At 40.2% G+C, this 20,841-nt stretch overlaps 1 protein-coding gene across 2 annotated transcripts; it reads left to right on the plus strand.

Moving 5' to 3' along the window:
- The first annotated feature begins 488 nt into the window (after positions 1 to 488).
- Positions 489 to 20,233, plus strand: HAO1 (hydroxyacid oxidase 1). Of its 2 annotated transcripts, XM_075200737.1 has the most exons (8): positions 490 to 703; positions 4,057 to 4,208; positions 7,023 to 7,278; positions 10,083 to 10,258; positions 11,247 to 11,338; positions 14,611 to 14,769; positions 14,869 to 14,938; positions 19,982 to 20,233. In XM_075200737.1, exons 1-8 carry the CDS (start codon positions 567 to 569, stop codon positions 20,047 to 20,049), a joined length of 1,110 nt encoding a protein of 369 aa, XP_075056838.1. In that variant the 5' UTR covers positions 490 to 566; the 3' UTR covers positions 20,050 to 20,233. The 2 variants fall into 2 exon arrangements, with proteins under 2 accessions (XP_075056839.1, XP_075056838.1); XM_075200738.1 differs by lacking the exon at positions 14,869 to 14,938 and having other exon boundaries at positions 489 to 703.
- The last annotated feature ends 608 nt before the right edge of the window (positions 20,234 to 20,841 follow it).

Consider the following 20,841-nt stretch of genomic DNA (forward strand, 5'->3'; position numbering starts at 1 on the left):
TATGTGCCATCTCTACCCTGCCTACTCAGTTTGGAATTTGAAAAACTCCATGTCCTATGCAAAATCTACAAGCTCCTTATTGCACTGTGCACATACCACATACATATACAATCCCATACAAATAGGCACACAGCCTACAAATAGACTTTCATTATGTCACAAAAGTAACTTTATTATACTTTTTTTTTTATACAGGTCCAAAGTGATAAACAAGGCTAAACATATGTTTTTCATTTAAAAAATAGACCTAATTTTACTGATTTTATTTTAGTGTCTCAATATATTTTATATATTTATCTTCACATTTCAAGCAGTGACTGAAGAGTCACTGGCCAGTTTTCTAAAGTTTAAACATCCCAGTGTTGACTGAAGGAGAAAGTCCAATCTGAAATCAGTGTATATACAAACCTGTGTTTATACATTTACAGAGATAACAATCTCAGGTCACTCAAACACAATGTTGAATTTGTTATTTATTATCTATGTACCACTTTTAAAAAGCTAGGAAGCCAATACCAAGTGACCATTAGTACGGCTGGCTGGCTCCCAAGAGTCACTAATTTGAAATGTCTGGAAAGCTAATAACAGTGGATGATTTTGAGCACCATGCAAAACGCTTTCTCAAAAAATCAGTGTTTGATTATTATCGATCAGGGGCAGAAAATCAGCAGACCCTAGCAGAGAATGTAGCAGCGTTTTCAAGGTAAGTTATAATATACACTGGGTTTCAATATTTATTTTGTGGACATTTTCTGTCTGTTATTTCTGGGGGTTTTCAAATGTGCAAAATCTGTGTTTTTTAGTATTAAGGACAGAGTTATACCATGAAAAATGAAAAACTGTATAACTTATCTTGTTTTGATATTAAACAAGTCTTGTTACACTTATATGTTGTCACTATTAGCATTGTCACAATATGTGCTGGGAGTAAACTACTAGTACTGTCACAATATGTGCTAGAACCAGGGACAGGCTGGGCTGGGGGGCATTTTCCCCCGGGCCAGACCCATAGTTGGCTACCTTGGGCTGGCTCACTAGGCCACCTGCATTTTTTTCCTTTAAAATATTCCTAATAGGCAGCTTAATCGAGTCTTGCCCAGCGTGCTAAAATTTTGTAGCCCTCCCCTCGCTGGGACTCACTATTAATATTGTCACAGTATGTGCTGAGTGGTCACTAATAATATTGTCACAAATTCACAATATACATCGGCTGGGAGTCACTACTGGATTTGTGAGGGCTTATGTACTGGAGATCACCACTAATATTATCACAATATATATCTCCTATGTTTACTTATGGCACTATTTTGTGCCATAAGTGTGCTGGGGGCACAAGTAAATAATTGCCTGATAGAGTATACTATTTTTACTATTTTCTATCAATCTCAGTGTCTAGTGTGCTTGGGATATTTCACTACCACTCTGGATTATTCGCATTGCCTGCAGTTGCTTGTGGTTTTGATAGAAGTGTTTAGCTGCATGCACTAAACATAGAGACATGCATAATTTATGTAGTAAAAGTTTTGCTTTTTTTTATGATGTGTTTTGAGTTGTTTTCTGTATGTATCTTTTGGGATACTGGCAAGGGCTGGCTGGCAAATTTTAGCTTGGGGGTGAGACATAGCTCAGCAGCCTATTAGGAACATTTTAAATAAAAAAAAATGCAGTTAGCCCGGGTGGCTCAGCCTAAGGTAATCCACTATGGGACTGGCCCAGGGGGCAGAATCCCTCTGCTCCCCAGCCCAGCCAGTCCCTGGATATTGTACATTTTTCTATACTGCACTGCTTTGACTGTCCCATTGTCGTGCTAGCTCCTCTGTATTATTTCCAGCTGCTTTTATTATTATTATTTCTATTATCGTTGGCTTATGAGGCGCCACAAAGGGTCCACTGTGCCGTACATAGAGCGTGAGACAACAGTACAGGGTAACAGTACGCGACATACGGGCAGTACACAATTGCAAAAAAGTACAAAAAGGTGCAAAACACAAAAATGACAACTCAGCAGGGAGCGGGTGCGCAGGCAAAGAGGTAAAAGTGACTACCAGTGCACAGATAGAGGAAGAAGGGAGGGAGGAGGGGAGTACTAACAGAATTAGTACCAAGATGAAGAAGCAAAGGCAAATAAGAAGATAAGGAACAGCAGCAGGGGATGAGTGATGAAAAGGAGAAAAGAAGGGGAGAGGGGGGCATGGTAAACAGGAGGAAAAGGACAAGAGGATAGAGGGCCCTTCTTATGGGAGCTTACACTCTAAGGGTGAGGGGAAATAAAGACACAGAGAGGGAAGATAAGTTAAAGGGACGAGAACTCAAAGGAAGAGGTGAATGTGAGTAAGAGGTAGCGGCGGAGGAATGAGCGGGTGGTAACATATGGTAGGTGTAGAATGATAGTGAAGAGGGTTGTAGGAGGGCAGGGTCAGATGGAGGAAGGATAGGCAAATCTGAACAGATGGGTTTTGAGGGAGCGTTTGAAGTTAGGCAGACTGGGGGAAAGCCTGATGGACTGGAGGAGATCGTTCCAGAGAAGGGGGGAAGCACGGGAGAAATCTTGAATGCGGGGTATGAGAGGTGGTGATCAGATGGGAGGTGAGGTGGCAGTCGTTGGAAGACCGTAGAGGGCAAGAAGGAGTATGAGTGGAGATAAGGTTGGAGAGATTAGGAGCAGTGGAGTTAGAGATGGCTTTGTAGGTGAGGGTGAGGAGTTTGAGGAGGCCAGTGTAGAGCTTGACAGAGGGGGGGGGGGTAGATGAGTACCGGCAAGAGAGGAAGATAAGTCGGTCTGCGGCATTCATTATGGACTGAAGAGGAGCTAGACAGGTGCGAGGGAGGCCAGTAAGGAGGAGGTTGCAGTAGTCCAGGCGGGAGATAATAAGAGAGTGGATGAGAGTTTTGGTGGCATCAGTGGAGAGAAAAGGTCTGATCCAAGCTATATTACGAAGCTGGAATTGGCAGAATTGGGCAAGGGATTGAATGTGAGGGGTTAAGGAGAGGGAAGAGTCAAAGGTGACCCCCAGACAACGAATTGGGGTGAATAGGTGATGATTGTAGAACCAATGGTGATTGAGGGGGCGGGAGGGGAGGAGTTTCTAGGGGGGAAATTATGAGTTCAGATTTGGCCATATTGAGTTTGAGGAAATATTGAGACAGAGAAGAAGCAGGACACCTTTTTTGAGGATGGAAGGGGAGAGGACAGGAGAAGAGAGGTAGATTTGGGTGTCATCAACATAGAGGTGGTACTGGAGGCCGAAGGAGCTGATAAGATCACCCAGTGAAGAGGTATACAAAGAAAAGAGCAGAAGGCCAAGGATGGAGCCCTGAGGGACTCCTACGGGAAAGGGCGAGAAGGCACAGGAGGAGCCAGAGGAAGAGACAGAGAAGGAGGAGTTAGACAGATAGGAAGTGAACAAAGCAAGGACAGTATCAGAAAGGCCAAAGAGGTGAAGAGTATCAAACAGGAAAGGGTGATCAACTGTATCGAAGGCTGCAGAAAGGTCTAGGAGGAGGAGGAGGGAGTAGAGGCCTTTAGATTTGGCAGATAAAAGGTCGTTTGTGATTTTAGGTAGGGCGGTTTCTGTGTAGTGGTGGGGGTAGAATCCAGATTGGAGAGGATCGAGGAGTGAGTTGTCGGTGAGGTGGTTAGTGAGATGGCTGTAGACTAGCCACTCAAACAGTTTAGAGGAGAGAGATAGGGCGGTAATTGGACAGGTTGGTGGGATTAAGATTCACTTTTTTAAGAATAGGCGAGACTATAGCACCTTTGAAGGAAGAGGGAAAATTCCAGATGAGAGGGATAAATTGAAGAGGTGGGCTAGGAGGGAGCAGGCAACGGGCGAGACGGATCTGAGGAGGTAGGAGGGAAGGCTTTTATACAGACAAATGTAGCAGATGGGAGAAGGTTGGCAGAACAAAAGTCAGGCATGGCTGCCATGAAAATGGAGGTTCTGAGAAGTGAGAATTGAATTGTCTTGAAAATGTTGCCTACTTACAGACAAACAATGTGAAAATAAACCCTATAGATCTGATGTATAAAGCTTTATTAAATGCTATTGTTGACAGATGGAGGTTGTACCCTCGTGTTCTAAGAGACGTTTCTGTCACTGATCTATCAACAACCATACTGGGACAGAAAGTCAGCATGCCGATTTGTGTGGGAGCAACTGCAATGCAGCGAATGGCGCACCCTGATGGAGAAGTAGCGACTGTGAGAGGTAAAACAGTTCCCCCCACAATTATGTATCATGTATGATAGAGGATATGGTTCTGTTCTTTGTTCTATGATTACACTATAGACAAGTGTGGCATTTGTCTAGGAACCCCAGACTACCAGGGACATATAACAATACAATTATAATTTATATATTTATTTGGTTATATTCTCAAAAGTGAAAGACAATATGGTTTTGAGGGATCTGTTTATTACCAATTGTATTTTTTTCACATTAATTATCATGTCTTATCGCAATTACAATAATTGACTTAGCATATATGTTTATGAACATTCTTCAGCTGGGACAGTGGCTCCGATAGAAGCCTGTCCCATCAAATAGTCTACAGTAAAGTTATCGCAATCATGATCACTTTTCCTACAGGTTCTTATGGGCCTTTTTACACTTTACTATGGGAAGGAGGGGAGGAACACAAAGCCTAATAGGGAGGGATCCGAAGATCCCTTTCCTGCGATGCTCTCCCCATAGGATAGAATGGCTAATTATATATATATATATATATATATATATATATATATATATATATATATATATATATATATATATATATATATATATATATATTTATTTATATTAATCTTCTATTTATGAGGCACCACAAAGGGTTGCAGCACCGTACATAGAGCATGGGATAACGGTACAGGGTAACAATACATGGCATACAGGGTAGTACAAAAGAAAAGTGCAGTAAAAGCAAAGTGCAATAAGTTTAAACAAAGGACAATAAGTATAAGTACCCACTAAGCAGAAAGGTGCATAGGGCAAAGAGGTAAAAGTGGGTTTCAGTGTATAAATGAAATGGAAGAGGGAGGAGGGGAGTGAGTGAGGGGTTGAGCCTGTGCCCAGTAGTGAAGGCACCACCTACGGGATCAGGGCAGAGATGGGGAAGCCGAGGCATAGGAGAAGAGGAGAACTGGAGAGTGATAAAATGGAGACAAAAGACAGGGGGACGAAGGTAAAGGTAAACTAAAGGCAGAGGACACGAGAAAAGAGGGCCCTGCTGAAGGGAGCTTATAATCTAAGAGTGCGGGGGAGACTGACAGGTGACAAAGAGTGGCAAGATGGGGTGAGGGATAAGAACACTGAGGGGAAAGAAACTCAGGAGTAAAAGGATAAAGAAGAGGGTTGGAGGAGGGCAGGTTTAGGTGGTGGAAGGGTAGGTTAACCTAAACATGGGTTTTGAAGGAGCATTTGGAATTTTAACACGCAGGGGAAAGCATGAAAGAGGAGGAGAGATTGTTCCAGAGAAGTGGGGCAGCACAGGAGAAGTCTTGAATGCGGGAATGAGAGGTGGTGACCAGATGGGAGGTGAGGCGGCGGTCATTGAAAGACCGTAAAAGGCGAGGAGTATAAGTGGAGGTGAGATTGATGAGATCTGGAGCAGTGGATTTAGAGAGGGTTTTATAAGTAAGAGTTAGGAGTTTTAAGAGGAGTGGGAGCCAGAGTAGGGCTTGAGAGAGGGGAGGCAGATGAAGACCAGCGGGAGAGGTAGATAAGTCGCCCTGCAACATTTAGTATGGACCGAATAGGAGCGAGATGGGTACGGGGAAGACCAATGAAAAACAGGTTGTAGTAATCAAGGCGGGAGATGATCAGAGAATGGATGAGAGTTTTGGTGGCCTCAGAGGAGAGTAAAGGTCTGATCCGGGCTATATTGCAGAGATGGAAACGGCAGGATTGGGCAAGGGATTGAATGTGAGGGGTGAAGGAGAGGAAGGAGTCAACGGTGACCCTCAGGCATCGAACTTGGGATGAAGAGGAGATGATGGTAGGACCAACAGTGATGAAGCGGGTGGGAGGGGAGGAGTCTTTTGGGGATTATGAGTTCAGAATTGGCCATATTGAATTTGAGGAAATGTTGGGACATCCAGGAGTAATTGGCAGAGAGACAACGGGACATCTTGTTGAGGATGGAAGGGGAAAGCACAAGAGAAGAGAGGTAGATTTGGGTGTCATCAGCATCTTCAGGTGGTGTTAACTGTCTGGGTCAAGCTCCAAATTTCGCTTGATAAGTAGGGCATTTTTGCAGTCCCCATAGAAATCTATGTGATTGAAGATGTTGGGACCACAGCAGATATCCTTTAATAATAAATAGGCATGTTACTTTAAAATGCTGAAATCCCCTGAAAACTGCATAAAATAAAAACATCTCTTCGGAAGTTCATAAATAGACCCCTAAAGCTATACTAATTTAGAAATAACTTTAAAATTAACATAATATGTAAGGCAAAATGACAATACAAAATTGTATTAAAAAAATCTATTATTTGTACTAAAATCCTCCTACTCAGCTTAGTATCTGTTTCAATGGGGCAATGAGGTAGAAGGGGTGATATATGCATTCTTGGGAATCAGATTTAAGGTTTTTTTTTTTTTTTACAAAGGGTCTATTTTGCAAACATTTCCCCTACCCTATTATATCCATAAGTACTTCAGTAGAGTGTGTATATGACTTACAGCTCCTGCAGCTTCTGCTGTTATCAAGGCCCCATCTGCTACATCATATTGCCGAAGTCATCGGATTTTGAACACAGTAGTGCGTAAAAGCTTTTTTGCATTATTTAGTTTAAACCCAATTATATAGATATACCCTAAAAATATTTACTTCGTACAAAACAAACTCCACTTTTAGAGATGTCAAAGCACAATTCACTCTTGAAGGTGTCAACTCTTCTGTAATTTGGTGAGTGTATTTTTGTGACTTTCTTTTCCAATCTTATCAGCCCTGAATATTCCTTGATAGGTCAACCAACTGCAACAGTGAAGCTGATAGTGATCCATTGTTTTACATTGTAGCTTGCAGATCTATTGGAACTGGAATGATGCTGAGCTCTTGGGCCACATCATCCATTGAAGAAGTGGCAGAGGCCGCAGAAGGCAGCTTATGTTTGATGCAGCTGTACATCTACAAAGATCGCAGCCTAACAAAGTCACTTGTGCAGCGAGCGGAACGATTGGGCTACAAAGGAATCTTCTTAACTGTGGATACTCCTTACCTTGGCAGGAGACTTGATGATGTACGCAACAAGTTCCAGCTCCCTCCTCATCTGAGGTATTGTCAAAATTGCTTAAAAATGTGAAATAATAATACATATCCTACAATGTTGTGTCATATATGAGATAATTTATTATAATAAACAAGTCTTATTATCAAAAAGCAACTAATGAACCAAACTGGTTATGAAGTCGTGATCGGGTAACTTAGACTGCATACCTTTTTTTTAAAGAGTTTCAAAATAAAATAAATTGTACTTAGTTAAGGCATAAATCACCTCAAAAAACCAACCAATGTGTTTAGTTCACTAAATTGAGTGTTACAGAGGAAATTAATCAATTCAGCTTCTGGCAACAGCTGTACACTCGGGGCCTTATTTACAGTTGAATGTAAGTCCAAATGTGCGAAACAAAAAAATCATTTTGCAGTACTGGAGATGCAGGCGACCTTGTTTTCACATTTAATCTTATATTGTACTTGCTGCCTCCTGGAGAAGCAGATCAGGAACTTTCTTTTTAAGTGTAATATGGTATTACACATGTAAGTTAAGCACACTCCTTAGAGATGAGTCTTTGTAGATACATTCGTTTTTCAGACATATATTTTTGCATCTGTTCAAGGCATGCGTACATTTCCCAGTTGATAATGATGAATGCTGTGTCTTTCAGTGTTAAAAATAACTATGTAATCTTAGAAAATAACAGCACAGACTTCCTAAAATCCCTAACCAGCACCAGTGCTGGATAGTTTGGGGTGGTTTCCACTAAAACAGGGGAATGTGTTTGGGATCCTCCTGCTAAAATGGGAACCAGGCTTAGGCTACACAGGCTGGAGGGGTCTCACTAATAATAGGGAGCTCCTGTTTCTATGGGAAAGGTAAAATGTAGAATTTCCGGATGGTGTCAACAATGGTGGGTTATTTCTGATGGAAGGAGCAACATGGAACAAGGTGTCCCTAACTGAATGCGGGCTAGGTACAGGAATGCCCGTTGTTTTGTAAATTCATCAGGATGTCACCTTCCCTTAGTTTAAATGTTTTTGTGTTGTTCCCCTAAAATATTGCTGGTTTAGTCTTACTCATGCCTCGAATTAATCACGACAGTGAACTATCTTTATGACATGACATATTTCACTTGTTTGTTTGAATTTTTGAGTTTTTAATATAATTTAATGTTCTTTTAAAGACTCTTTTCCATATAAAAAGTGTCTGCAAGTCATATTGCGTCCCTAGAAAGTAAAGGCTGAGAGCATGTAAAAAATCAGTACTATTACATGGAGAAAAAAAGGCTTCGTAGCACAATGCTAAATAATGAATGTCACCTTAAGAATTACTTTTCCACACTTTAACAATCCTGTCCTGCAAAACTAAGTCTAGTGTTTGCAAGTGGGCAAAATATGAGGAGTATAAGTGCAATTAACCCACATTCAGCAAGACAGACTTCTATCACCACAGCTCTTCCCATCAATAGATGCAACATTTTCCACCCTTGCAGTTTTCTCCATCTTGGCCCGCTGACCCGTGCACTTCCCTGTACAACAGGCTCATCTGCACAAGAGTAGAAGCATGAGGTGACAAAAGGTCATTTGTGCTGCAGTTTGTATATTTTTGTTTTCACTTGCATTCATTAGAGCAGCCTTTGTTGAAGTATGTAGCTGACTTCACTAATCAATTACACCAGTGAGATAGTTACCACACCCTTTCTTTCTGAATTAATAATTGTAGTTGTTATTGTCATTTTGAAATGAATTCCATGCATATTCCTTCCTCTCATCACATTCTGACTGATACAGCTGCCCCAAGTTGCCTCATTCCAGTCACACCCCGGAGGTGGCCATACACGCAGCAACACTGTCTGTAATACCTGTAAATGAGCCCATATGTCAGGCTTCAAACCCAAGGGACTGCTGCTCTACTGACTGAGCTATTCTGGCTGCTGGACAGTTCTTTGCCTTTATTCTGTGTTGTAGATCAGTTCCTGTGATCTCCTGATGTTCCAGCATGCCTTAGCTTCACCCCTTGACTTCCTATAAAAGCCTAGCCAGTTCCTGTCTCCAGTGCCTGATTATTGTGCTCCTTGCCTTTGATCAAGCTCCTGCTCCTGTTACCCTTCCTGGTTCCAAGTATTAACTACTCCTGTACCGACCTCGGCTTGCCCTCCACTTCGCTTGCTCCTGAACCTTTGGACCTCCACGCCTCACTGTGTACCGCACCCGGCTACGCCTGACCTCTCTTACTATCTAATCTCCTGTTGGCCAGCCTTCCTCCCTGCCACTGGGCTCCTATCCTGTCTCCATACCGTGACAGAATAATCAGACACTGAAGACAGGAACTGGCTTTTATAGGAAGTCAAGGGGTGGAGCTAAGGCATGCTGGAACATCAGGAGATCACAGGAACTGCTCTAGAACACAGAATAAACTCAAAAAACTGTCCAGCAGCCAGAATAGCTCAGTCATTAGAGCAGCAGTCCACAGAGGCAGAAGCCCTGGGTTCGAATCCTGACACCATAACAAGCAACATGCCTAATAATGATCTGACTGCATGCTATAAATTTTATTCGAGATGATTGCTATATGACTGTGTCTTCTGCCACACAGTGTCTTTGCCCACCTTTACTGTCAAAGGAATTAAGTGAATACATGAGCTTAAAATGCAGGATTTATATTTTCTGTTTATTTTAATTTCGTAATTAGGAGCAGTTAAGAAATGGAAGTTGCATAAAGTTTTTTTTTTAAAAAAACTTGATACAAAAATAATGCCAACTTTTTTTGCAGAAACTTGCATACATCTGCTAAATTCATCATAACGTATTTATATATTATATTATGTTGTATTATTGTATTATTAATGTGTTCTTTCAAGGATGAAAAATTTTGAAACTGAAGACCTGGCATTTTCATCAAAAAAAGGCTATGGGGATAACAGTGGGTTGGCCGTCTATGTATCACAAGCTATTGATGCCTCTATCAAGTGGGATGACATTGAGTGGCTTAAAGGACTAACTTCTCTACCCATTGTAGTCAAAGGCATTTTAAGAGGTGTGTAAAGATGTAACCAGACATGTTGTTTATTATTAGATTATTATCATTTAAGTCTGAAATTGTAATTCTATTTAATAATGTGCTGTTATAAGACATCATAAAATGGAAATTGGAAAGCATAAATTATATAAAGATCTTGTAGCAGATGGAGTGGCATATTTGGCCCAGCTCCTTGCAGTACAAATATAGTGGCTTTTTAATCACTTTATGGGGTGTAACTATACATATGTGGGCTCCGTAGCAAAATTTTGAAAGTGCTCCCAAAAATTTTAGTAATCGACTCCTACCTCTAACCTCACTGACCATACAAAACTGGCTGCCTGCCTCCTCTTGGTGTAGGCCGCTCGCTCCTCTGTGTGCCACTCTGTACTTCCTGCTCAGAGATCAGGAGAACATTGGAGATCACCTTTGAGCAGAATGTAATTTTGGAACCCAAGAATGCTGGCTCAAATACACAGCATTCTGGGGCCTCAAATGCCTTTCATTGTTATTGGCACACAGCAGGGAGCTCAAAGGAGCAAATGACTCAAAGGAGATGAGTAGGAGAAAGGATGGAGTTTTGGTAGCAATATGGGGCCCAACAACTGAGGTGCCCTGATGAACCCCCTCAGATACGGGGCACCATAACAGTTGCTACCACTGCTACCACGGTAGTCACACCCAAATTAGAGTACAGGCTTGGATGTATCTATCATACAGGCCAATTGGGGATTTGCCTAGAACTGCACTGTACAAGAAGCAGCATAGAAATGGTATGTTCATTTTATTTCTCATTTTTTCTTTTAAAGTAATTAATTGGATGTTAGGTGTGAGTATTTAGTAATTTAGGACATATTCACACTGCCAATGATAAATACTGCTGTGTCTAAGTCACCTGTACATTTCAACCTAAGCAACGTCTTAATTAATTTAATAGGCTGAGATTACATTGTCATACAAAGTATTATTTCAGACTAGTGATCTTTCAATATTCTTTCTGTTCCAGCTGATGACGCTAAAGAAGCTGTGAAACGTGGTGTTAGTGGCATCCTGGTGTCTAATCATGGTGCCCGGCAGTTGGATGGCGTTCCGGCTACAGTGAGTGTTACATTTACATTAATGTGTGCAGGATGCCAGATATTCTGGGAACTCCGACACATATTACAAAAACAAAACCTATACATAATATATAAAGTAACTACTGAACCATTAATAGATTACCTTGGTATATATATTTATATATGTATCCAGTCGGAGATGTGTTATATATTTAGCCTCATGTGATTAATACATCTGGGGGTAAATGTATCAATGACCGGATTCTTTAACTCCGGCGAGATCGGCGTCTTCAGCGCTTAAATTTAAAGCGGCGCCGCTTTAAATTTAAGCGCTGAAGACGCCGATCTCGCCGGAGTTGAAGAATCCGATCATTGATACATTTACCCCCTGTTCTTATTTGAATATCCATGCAAAGGCTAGGGTTATAGGAAGGATAATGCTCTTCCTAGAATCATTTATTAAGGAAGGCTCAAGGATTAATAGTACATTTACTTGTACGAATCCACATCTACTAATTCACACACAGTGTCACCACCTTGCTGAAGCTGGGTAAACACTACAGGAAATTTATCCCAATGAGATATCTGTAATGATTTTAACAACGATTGAAAGTCCCGATGAGCACGCAGATCTATGTGTACACAATTGCACAATTTACCTTCAGACCTGTGATCTTCATCTCAAAACCATCTGCTGAAAAGATTGTGACTCTGCTCACTCCATAGAGATCTGACTACACTGCTGGTCGTGAGTGCGTAAACAGTGCAGAATTGTCACAACATCGTTCCATCGTTTATAGAGCTTTTTAGTCAGTTTATAAAATCAAATCAAACGATACGATGTGCCTTGGTACAATATAACTTGATCGTACACACTAATGGGATATCGGACCTAACAGTCGTTTAGCGTGTGATTAGCACATTAATTATGTGGAAAATCTATAATGTGTAACCAGCTTAAGGTTGGCTAAAATAAGATTGAAATGGCTTCTTTTACCTGCAAAAATATGCTTGAAGAACATCATGTCTATGTACCTCTTACTTATGTGCCATTTTCTCACCCGTCACCTACTGATCATTTTCTAATTATGTGTGATGAAAGCAACTGGTAACTCTGATAGAAAGTAAAGATTTAGATCAAGCAATATAAACATGCCATTGACTTCTAATGAGTTGCATTGAATGACTCTCCCAGTCTATTGCCTCCTACATCTCTAACCACCTCACCATTCACACTCTTGCCCGCTCCCTGCGCTCGGCCAATGACCGTCGCCTCTCCTCCACTCTAATTACCTCTTCCCACTCCAGAATCCAAGACTTCTCCCGTGCTGCCCCCCTGCACTAGAGTGACCTCCCTCGCTCCATCCGTCTCGCTCCCAATCTGTGCTCCTTCAAACGGGCACTCAAAACTCACCTGTACCTCAAAGCCTACCAACCATCCACTTAACCCCTTATCTAGTCTGCTCGTTCTCCCCCTCTCCCCTGGTCCCCTATTTCTCTCCCCCTTGCATCAGCGGCCCTTTCGTGCCTGTTTTGTCCACCCTCCCTTAGGATGTAAGCTTGTATGAGCAGGGCCCCTCTCCCCTCCTGTCGCCATACTTGTTTTTCTGCTCCGTCTTTACTCCATATGTCTGCCCGGAGTTTCTGAAGCATTGGTACTTTGTGTTTATTGTTCTGTACTGTTTCACCCTGTACGGTCTACTGTTTGTACTATGTACGGTGCTGCGGAAACCTTGTGGCGCCTAACAAATAAATGATAATAATAATAATAATAATGACTGTCTGAATACATGCCTGAAAATAAATTGATAGCTGTGAATGTTTTATCCTGAGGTCCTACAGCATACACAAGTGGCTTTGATCTTGAGGAGGTCAGTCTTTGTGGATGCAGAACATGCATCCAGACCAGTATCAGACAGAACACTATATCAACTGCAAAAATGCTTCTCAGAATAAAGTTGAACTTCTACTTGAATTAAAATACATTCAGATGGAATAAGAATCCCCAAAGTTGCAAGTTGACAAGAAGACACTTTGCAGATTATAACACCTAAGTGATTATTATTGTTTGATACACCATGGACATTATTAATCCGAAAACAATGCAAAATGAAATCCTGTCCATGAAAGACATTTTGGAGCGATGAAAGGTAGAGAACGAGCCAAGCAGACCATGTGGTTACTGGGTATAGGAGAAGACATAAGGAATAGCTCCTCCCTAGAATATTAGCAGATTTTGCCTGTTTGTTAATCTTGTTTTGAAAAGAATGCACTGTATTAACAACTTGTAGAAGTGAGATGATAAGGATGCCGTATTTGACTAAAGTACCAAATATCTGTGTATCAAACTACTTCTTAAATGAATAGTATATACTGCATTGAGTACAGCAGTTTGCCATAGGGCAAATTAGCTCACTGACACATCCAAATCAGTTGTCTAATATTACCCATTTGCTTATAACAAAATGAATGCTTACAATTTTGCTCTGCGCAAAACATGCACTAGAATAGTCATAGAAAATGTCCTTAAATATAATCATAAAAAGTCCAGGACGGACATTCAGTAGACACTGATTATTTCAATATGCATTAGTAAAAAACCCTACAAACGCCTAAGCATAAAATAATGACCTATATATTATTATTATTATTGTGAGCACTTGGTCATATGTTTTTGGTGTTCATAATATAGATTTTTCATTTACACCCTGGGTCCCACTCGGTCTGCAACCAGACCTGTCAGACAGTTAAATTTTTTTAGGAGCTCTCCCAAAACAAATATAGATGGATAAAGAGATAAATGAATAATGGGTAATGTTAAAACCATCTGTACATGAGGAGATCCTGTAGAGTTCAGTGGAGATTCAAGACAATACCAGATAAACCCAGTTTGTTTGGGCAACAACTGTTGAAATACTTATTGCTATGAAACTTGCACACCTTGAGCCTGAGTCATTAAGGAGAGCAAAGCATAAAAAAGGAGTAACATTGCACCTGGGCAAAACCATGTTGCATTGGAGGGGAGGTAAATTTAAAATGTGGGGACATATTTATAGTTGGGTTAGGGCATGTCCTAGGTCAACTTTAAATTTCAGTGTAAAAATAAAGCTATTAAATATTTGTGTGCTAGATGTAAAAACAGACAACTAATTTGCACCCCTTGCATTGTAACATGGTTTGTCCTGGAGAACATTTACTCCTTTTTTGCTGTAGATTCAGTCCCCTTATTTATAGACATAAAGTCTTCTTGTTATATATTATGAAAGTGGGGCAATTATAATAGAAAGTGTATAAATCTTGTTTGTTCTACAGATCGATGTGCTGCAGGAAATTGTAGCAGCGGTAGACGGGAAGGTGGAAGTCTATCTAGATGGCGGAGTGAGGAAAGGAACAGACGTTCTGAAAGCTTTAGCCTTGGGTGCCCGGGCAGTTTTCATTGGTCGGCCTGTAATATGGGGTTTGGCTTATCAGGTAGCTATATAGTAAATGCATGTTTAGTGTACATGAATCATATGCCACAATGGAACTGTGGATGTAAATTGATAATGTAATGTTTTTGAACGATATAAGGGAGAAGATGGTGTGAAAGAAGTTCTTGATATATTAAGGGAAGAATTTAAGCTGGCAATGGCTCTAGCAGGTACGTAAAATCATTTATTCTATGTAAGTTAATTAAAAGGTAACAAAAACCTTCAGAGTTGTTAAATACACATAAATATATTAACACATTTGTTTATATTCATTATTTTTTCTTTTAATGATTTAAAAAAGTTTGAATGATTCCATGGCTTAGTATGGGCAAAATGTTTTTGAAAGCGACTGGTACAATTTACAAATTAAATGGAATTAAGCAATTCCAAAAGGTGATTAGATATCTGGGCAATGGCTTTGAGTCAGTGGTACATTGAGTACGTTTTAAGAGTTTAAATAGGCTTGTATTATATAAAACATCCTGCTCAGTGTGGGGTACGTTGTTCTGGTCAGCATTTGAGGCATTCCAAAGACCACTCTGTAAACCATTGTGACTTATTTTCATATTGTCTTAGGGAATGTAGCTCAGAAATCTTCTTAGTTTATCTCTTTGTTGAGTGAGACCATATGAAAAGAATAGAGAGGGGTCTATGCTGAGCATGTACGAGTTCCAGTGTGAGCCCCCCCTGTGCATGTGCTGCTCAGAAGAGGAGTCAACTGTGCTCTCTTAAGAGTAGAGAGGGAGCTTCAGGGGGTGCTCGGGGGCCACGGATGAGGGCTTTGGGGCCCTGTAGCAGCCACACCTCTTGCACCCACATCATTCTGCCACTGAGAATATGTCTGGTTAGAGCCACTATTACTTTTTCTTAATGTGTCAGTTTGCCACTATTAACTCATCAGTAAAAAAACAAACAATCCAAGATAGTGATCCTCAGTAATTCAATCTTACTTGAGGCGCTAGCACTCATCATTCTGCTGTCTAATGACACCCTTCTTATCCCTTTCACAAATTGCCAAAAAAACCTCCCAACTTTCCATGAACTTGAATCAGGGAAGTGTGCATGGCTACATTGCTATGGGGCTTGTCTATAACAGGTGCACTAGAATATTGGGATGTATAGTGAAGTGTGTGCACTGTTATGTGCTCTGAGGACCTTTACGTTCTCCAGTACGGAGAATGATGTGTGCACTGTAATGTGCTCTGAGGACCTTTACGTTCTCCAGTACGGAGAATGATGTGTGCACTGTAATGTGCTCTGAGGACCTTTACGTTCTCCAGTACGGAGAATGATGTGTGCACTGTAATGTGCTCTGAGGACCTTTATGTTCTCCAGTACGGAGAATGATGTGTGCACTGTAATGTGCTCTGAGGACCTTTATGTTCTCCAGTACGGAGAATGATGTGTGCACTGTAATGTGCTCTGAGGACCTTTATGTTCTCCAGTACGGAGAATGATGTGTGCACTGTAATGTGCTCTGAGGACCTTTATGTTCTCCAGTACGGAGAATGATGTGTGCACTGTAATGTGCTAAGAGGACCTTTATGTTCTCCAGTACGGAGAATGATGTGTGCACTGTAATGTGCTAAGAGGACCTTTACGTTCTCCAGTACGGAGAATGATGTGTGCACTGTAATGTGCTAAGAGGACCTTTATGTTCTCCAGTACGGAGAATGATGTGTGCACTGTAATGTGCTCTGAGGACCTTTACGTTCTCCAGTATGGAGAATGATGTGTGCACTGTAATGTGCTCTGAGGACCTTTACGTTCTCCAGTACGGAGAATGATGTGGGCACTGTAATGTGCTAAGAGGACCTTTATGTTCTCCAGTACGGAGAATGATGTGTGCACTGTAATGTGCTCTGAGGACCTTTACGTTATCCAGTACGGAGAATGCAAAAGTCATCATATTGTCTGCAACCTTTTTGCCGGTCATTGGACTTATCTGTCTAGTATAAATGAGTCTACATGTACATTTCCATAACAATATACTGCAAAGAAACGTCTGAGCCTTGCTGCATTCCGCTTGTTTCCTACATCAGCACATGCCCTACATTCAGATACAGGCGTGTTTAAAGTCCAGCATAACATACTGTGTGTTGATTTTACTTCAAGCAGAGTATGTTATAAATTCTAGCAGCCCAGGAGTGCAGGAACTGTCTGCCTGTCTTTATGTTTATCTGCTCTACTCTATCAGCTAAATTATATCGAGGAGGCGTGTGAATATGGGTTTGGATCACTTATATACACACATAATAAAAAACGTGCATTGCAAAAGTTCAGACCATAAACATACAGTATGTTAGAATCATTAGATGAAGAGTTTGGTCTAGAGTGAAACTATTCCTTTAATGGTGTCAGGAAAGACTAACGTATTTGCAAGGTGGATTTTTGGCTCTGCGTTCGTATTTATATCTATGTTGCAAAAATAGCAGCTCTCCTTTTCAAAGATAAGCACCGGGGGCCTGATTCATTAAGGATCTTAACTTAAGAAACTTCTTATTTCAGTCTCCTGGACAAAACCATGTTACAATGCAAGGGGTGCAAATTAGTATTCTGTTTTGCACATAAGTTAAATACTGACTGTTTTTTCATGTAGCACACAAATATCAACTTTAAATTTCAGTGTACAAATAAGCTATTAAGTATTTGTGTGCTACATGAAAAAACAGTCAGTATTTAACTTATGTGCAAAACAGAATACTAATTTGCACCCCTTGCATTATAAAATGGTTTTGTCCAGGAGAATGAAATAAGAAGTTTCTTAAGTTAAGATCCTTAATGAATCAGGCCCAGTGACACATCAGGAGTGATATGCAATCCATAATTACTAGGTTGGAGAATAAGTACCTTCTCAGGTCTTGTGTGGGGATTAAGAGAGTTATCATCAAATAGCTGTGAGCATGTGAATAACTTCTATTTATGAAGGCTTTGTTGCTCTATGTTTACGGTAAGAAATCCTGCTCAATGTAAAATAACATGAGGCCCAAAAATGCATTTTTTTCCCCAGAGGAGCTTCATCCTAATTAGTTTGAAATGCATTCCTTCAGTGCCTAGAATAGGTGATCAACATATAACGCTCATTATTATTGGGCTGATTAATTAAAACTGGATTTGTGGCATAAGTGTCAGGCTTTCCTGACACCATTCAAGAAACAGTTTTACACTGAACCAAAGTCTTCACGTAATGACTGACATGTTAAACAATTCAGACATCAAACTGGTTTGTTATTTTTTTTTTTATTTAATCTCTTTGTTGAAAGTGAGTTCTTTGAAGTTATTTTTTAATCTCTTCAATTACCAGAATGCTAATAAACAACTGTGTACACTAGTTATTTATTAGTCTACCCTTTCTTTGTTAATTACTGTAAACTGCTCTCTTACTAGATAGAACACTGATTTTCGTTATATTTACACAAGCTGCAATAAACTATATTTACAGTATAGATCAATCAGATTGGATATTCTATATAAAATATCTAGATATTATGGGCATTAGAAAAATAAAACTTTCCAAGGAGTGTAGTCCACCCAAGGGAACTGCTATTAGATATGGGACTTCTCCTGGGATAATTTTCCTGTATTTCATAGCACCAATAGATGAAACAATGCTGTACAAACAGAGGTTGCCGATTCATTTACATGAATCTGTGCCTCTAAAGGGTTTAAGTTCACAGGGCCAAAAACCCTTTTACCGATGAAAAGGGGAATTTGCCACTGATAAGGCTTGGTTTTGCTTTGTCTAAGCTGTGTAGCTATGATATGTAGGAACCTATTTCTAATGTATAACACCAGAACTGAACCATTAAATAATATAATTTATCCTTGAAATAAATTATTTTTCTTTTTTTTTAATTTTTTTTAAAAAAAGAAAAAATGTTTATTAATGTAAGTTTAAAAGAAACAATAAAATATTATGATTCGTTATATAGTTGATGTGTGAGATTTTTTTTTATTTGCTTATTATTTTGATACTGGCACCGAGGTCAAATCTAGGCTTCCAGTTCCATTGTGCTTGCATAAGTTGTGATAACACACTCACTGGCCAATCTAGTAAGAAGTCAGTTAACCTACCAGTTGGTTTGGACTGTGGGAGGAAACTGGAAGACCGCAATTTACATAGGATTCCGAATCACACGTATCTTTAGAGACATGTGACTCAGAATACTGTGCAGATTGCAGACACTTCATAAGAGACACCTATTTGTCTGTATGATGGGGCTGCTGCGCCTGATACTTATATTATTATGCAATACAGATGTTATATACATCTAGGGGCTAGATTTGCTAAACTGCGGGTTTGGAAAAGTGGAGATGTTGCCTATAGCAACCAATCAGATTCTAGCTTTCATTTATTTAGTGCATTCTACAAAATGACAGCTAGAATCTGATTGGATGCTATACGCAACATCTCCACTTTTTCAAACCCGCAGTTTAGTAAATATACCCCTAGGTCTCTAGATCTCTATATACTCTCTCATGCAGGAAGCTGTGATTAAGATGTCACTGGTGTTTCCGGCTATCATCTGTGGCACCCTTATGCAGGGCCATCTTTTCTATTGGGCACGATGGGCAGGTGCCCGGGGGCCCCATGGGCAAGGGGGCCCCATAGGCAGGGCTCTTAATTAGAATAAATAATTCTGCAAAAGAAAAAACCTGCAAAAAAAACCTTCAAGGGTCACTAAGCAAGTACATCTATCTATCTCTATCTCTATATATCTATATCTGCATCTCTATACATCTATATATATATATATATATATATATATATATATATGTAGGGGCCCCGGTGCACTGCTTTGCCCGGGGGCCCATACTGTTGTTAAGATGGCCCTGCCCTTATGACACACAGGGATAGCAATCTCTATGAGATGAGGGGTTCAGGACGACACCCAATCACTATTTAAAGTGAGCTGGGTGCAATCCGGCTTTCAGAAATACCAAGTGACATAGGAGCTACGTCAATAGCTGTGTAAGTGTAAGACAGGCCATGAAGTGGATCCGTAATCATTGACAGTGAAAAAGTTAAGTGACAAACAGTGTTTTTTTTTGCATATTGTGATTATTACTTTATTGCATGCATCATACTTTCTAGCATGCATTTGCCTCAATCAAACTCAGTGCATGTATTTCAGCTTTGGTTAAGTAAAGCTTAACAATTAGTGGGAACATTCATTATAGCTGTCCTGAATACCGTTCTTCTTGTCCTGCAGGTTGCCGTTCCGTGAATGAAATAGAGAAGTCCCTTGTTCGAGCAAACCATTTCTCGTCTAAAATGTAGATAAGTCGGCATAAAGGAAATCTTCCTTCTGGGAAAGTCTTTTGTAAACCATCCAGACACAGAAGGCAATAAAACAGTCGAACAAAACAAGTATAAAATAGCTAAATTTACATTGCTTACATATTTTATTTTCCTTTTATTTTCTGTGTATTTATTTTTAAATGTATTAAATACGGATACTACACTTTGCTTCACTTTTTTAAAACTGATTGTCCTTTTTAAGATATCTTTACCGGTAATTGAAGGTTATCATTGTCCTATAAGATAAAGCATGGTAACGAAATTATGGCTCTTGTACCAACTATAAAAAATAAGGCTCCGCACTGGTTTTATATTTGTGCAAGAACGCATGTTGTTCTGTCTGGCACTTTTCTAGAACTTCAGAAGATCAGTCTGTACTTGGTTCTACGGGTTTGCAGAACCACTTGAGTATGATGAACATTGCATCTGGTTAAAAGAAAGAAATGTCACTTCAAAGTCCAACCTACTAACACCTTAAGACCACCTCGTTCATTTCAATTTTATTTATCACGTGTCATCACTTTCATGTTTTTATTACATCGGTCAAAGTGTGCCCAGAAACATGCATTTTTTTATTAATAGGAGAAACCAAACTAATAAACATTGAATTAGAGAGTTGGAAGTTAGAGAAGAGTGTGCCGATCATAGCGTTGCCCCAGCAGAACGAATTAGATGCTTGTGTCATGTACCCTGTCCTATCAGGAGATAGGCTGTGCGCCACCATGGCTGTACGACAATAAGTGGACCCAAGAAGGAGAAGGTGGAGAGACT

The sequence above is a fragment of the Mixophyes fleayi genome, chromosome 3 (genome assembly GCF_038048845.1).
Source record: "Mixophyes fleayi isolate aMixFle1 chromosome 3, aMixFle1.hap1, whole genome shotgun sequence".
NCBI lineage: Eukaryota > Metazoa > Chordata > Amphibia > Anura > Limnodynastidae > Mixophyes > Mixophyes fleayi.

Coding starts and splice junctions, on each gene's coding strand:
- HAO1 (XM_075200737.1), top strand. CDS start 567: ATGTCTGGAAAGCTAATAACAGTGGATGATTTTGAGCACCATGCAAAA. Junction 11,339..14,610: donor TGGATGGCGTTCCGGCTACA/GTGAGTGTTACA, acceptor TTTGTTCTACAG/ATCGATGTGCTGCAGGAAAT. Junction 14,939..19,981: donor GCTGGCAATGGCTCTAGCAG/GTACGTAAAATC, acceptor CTTGTCCTGCAG/GTTGCCGTTCCGTGAATGAA.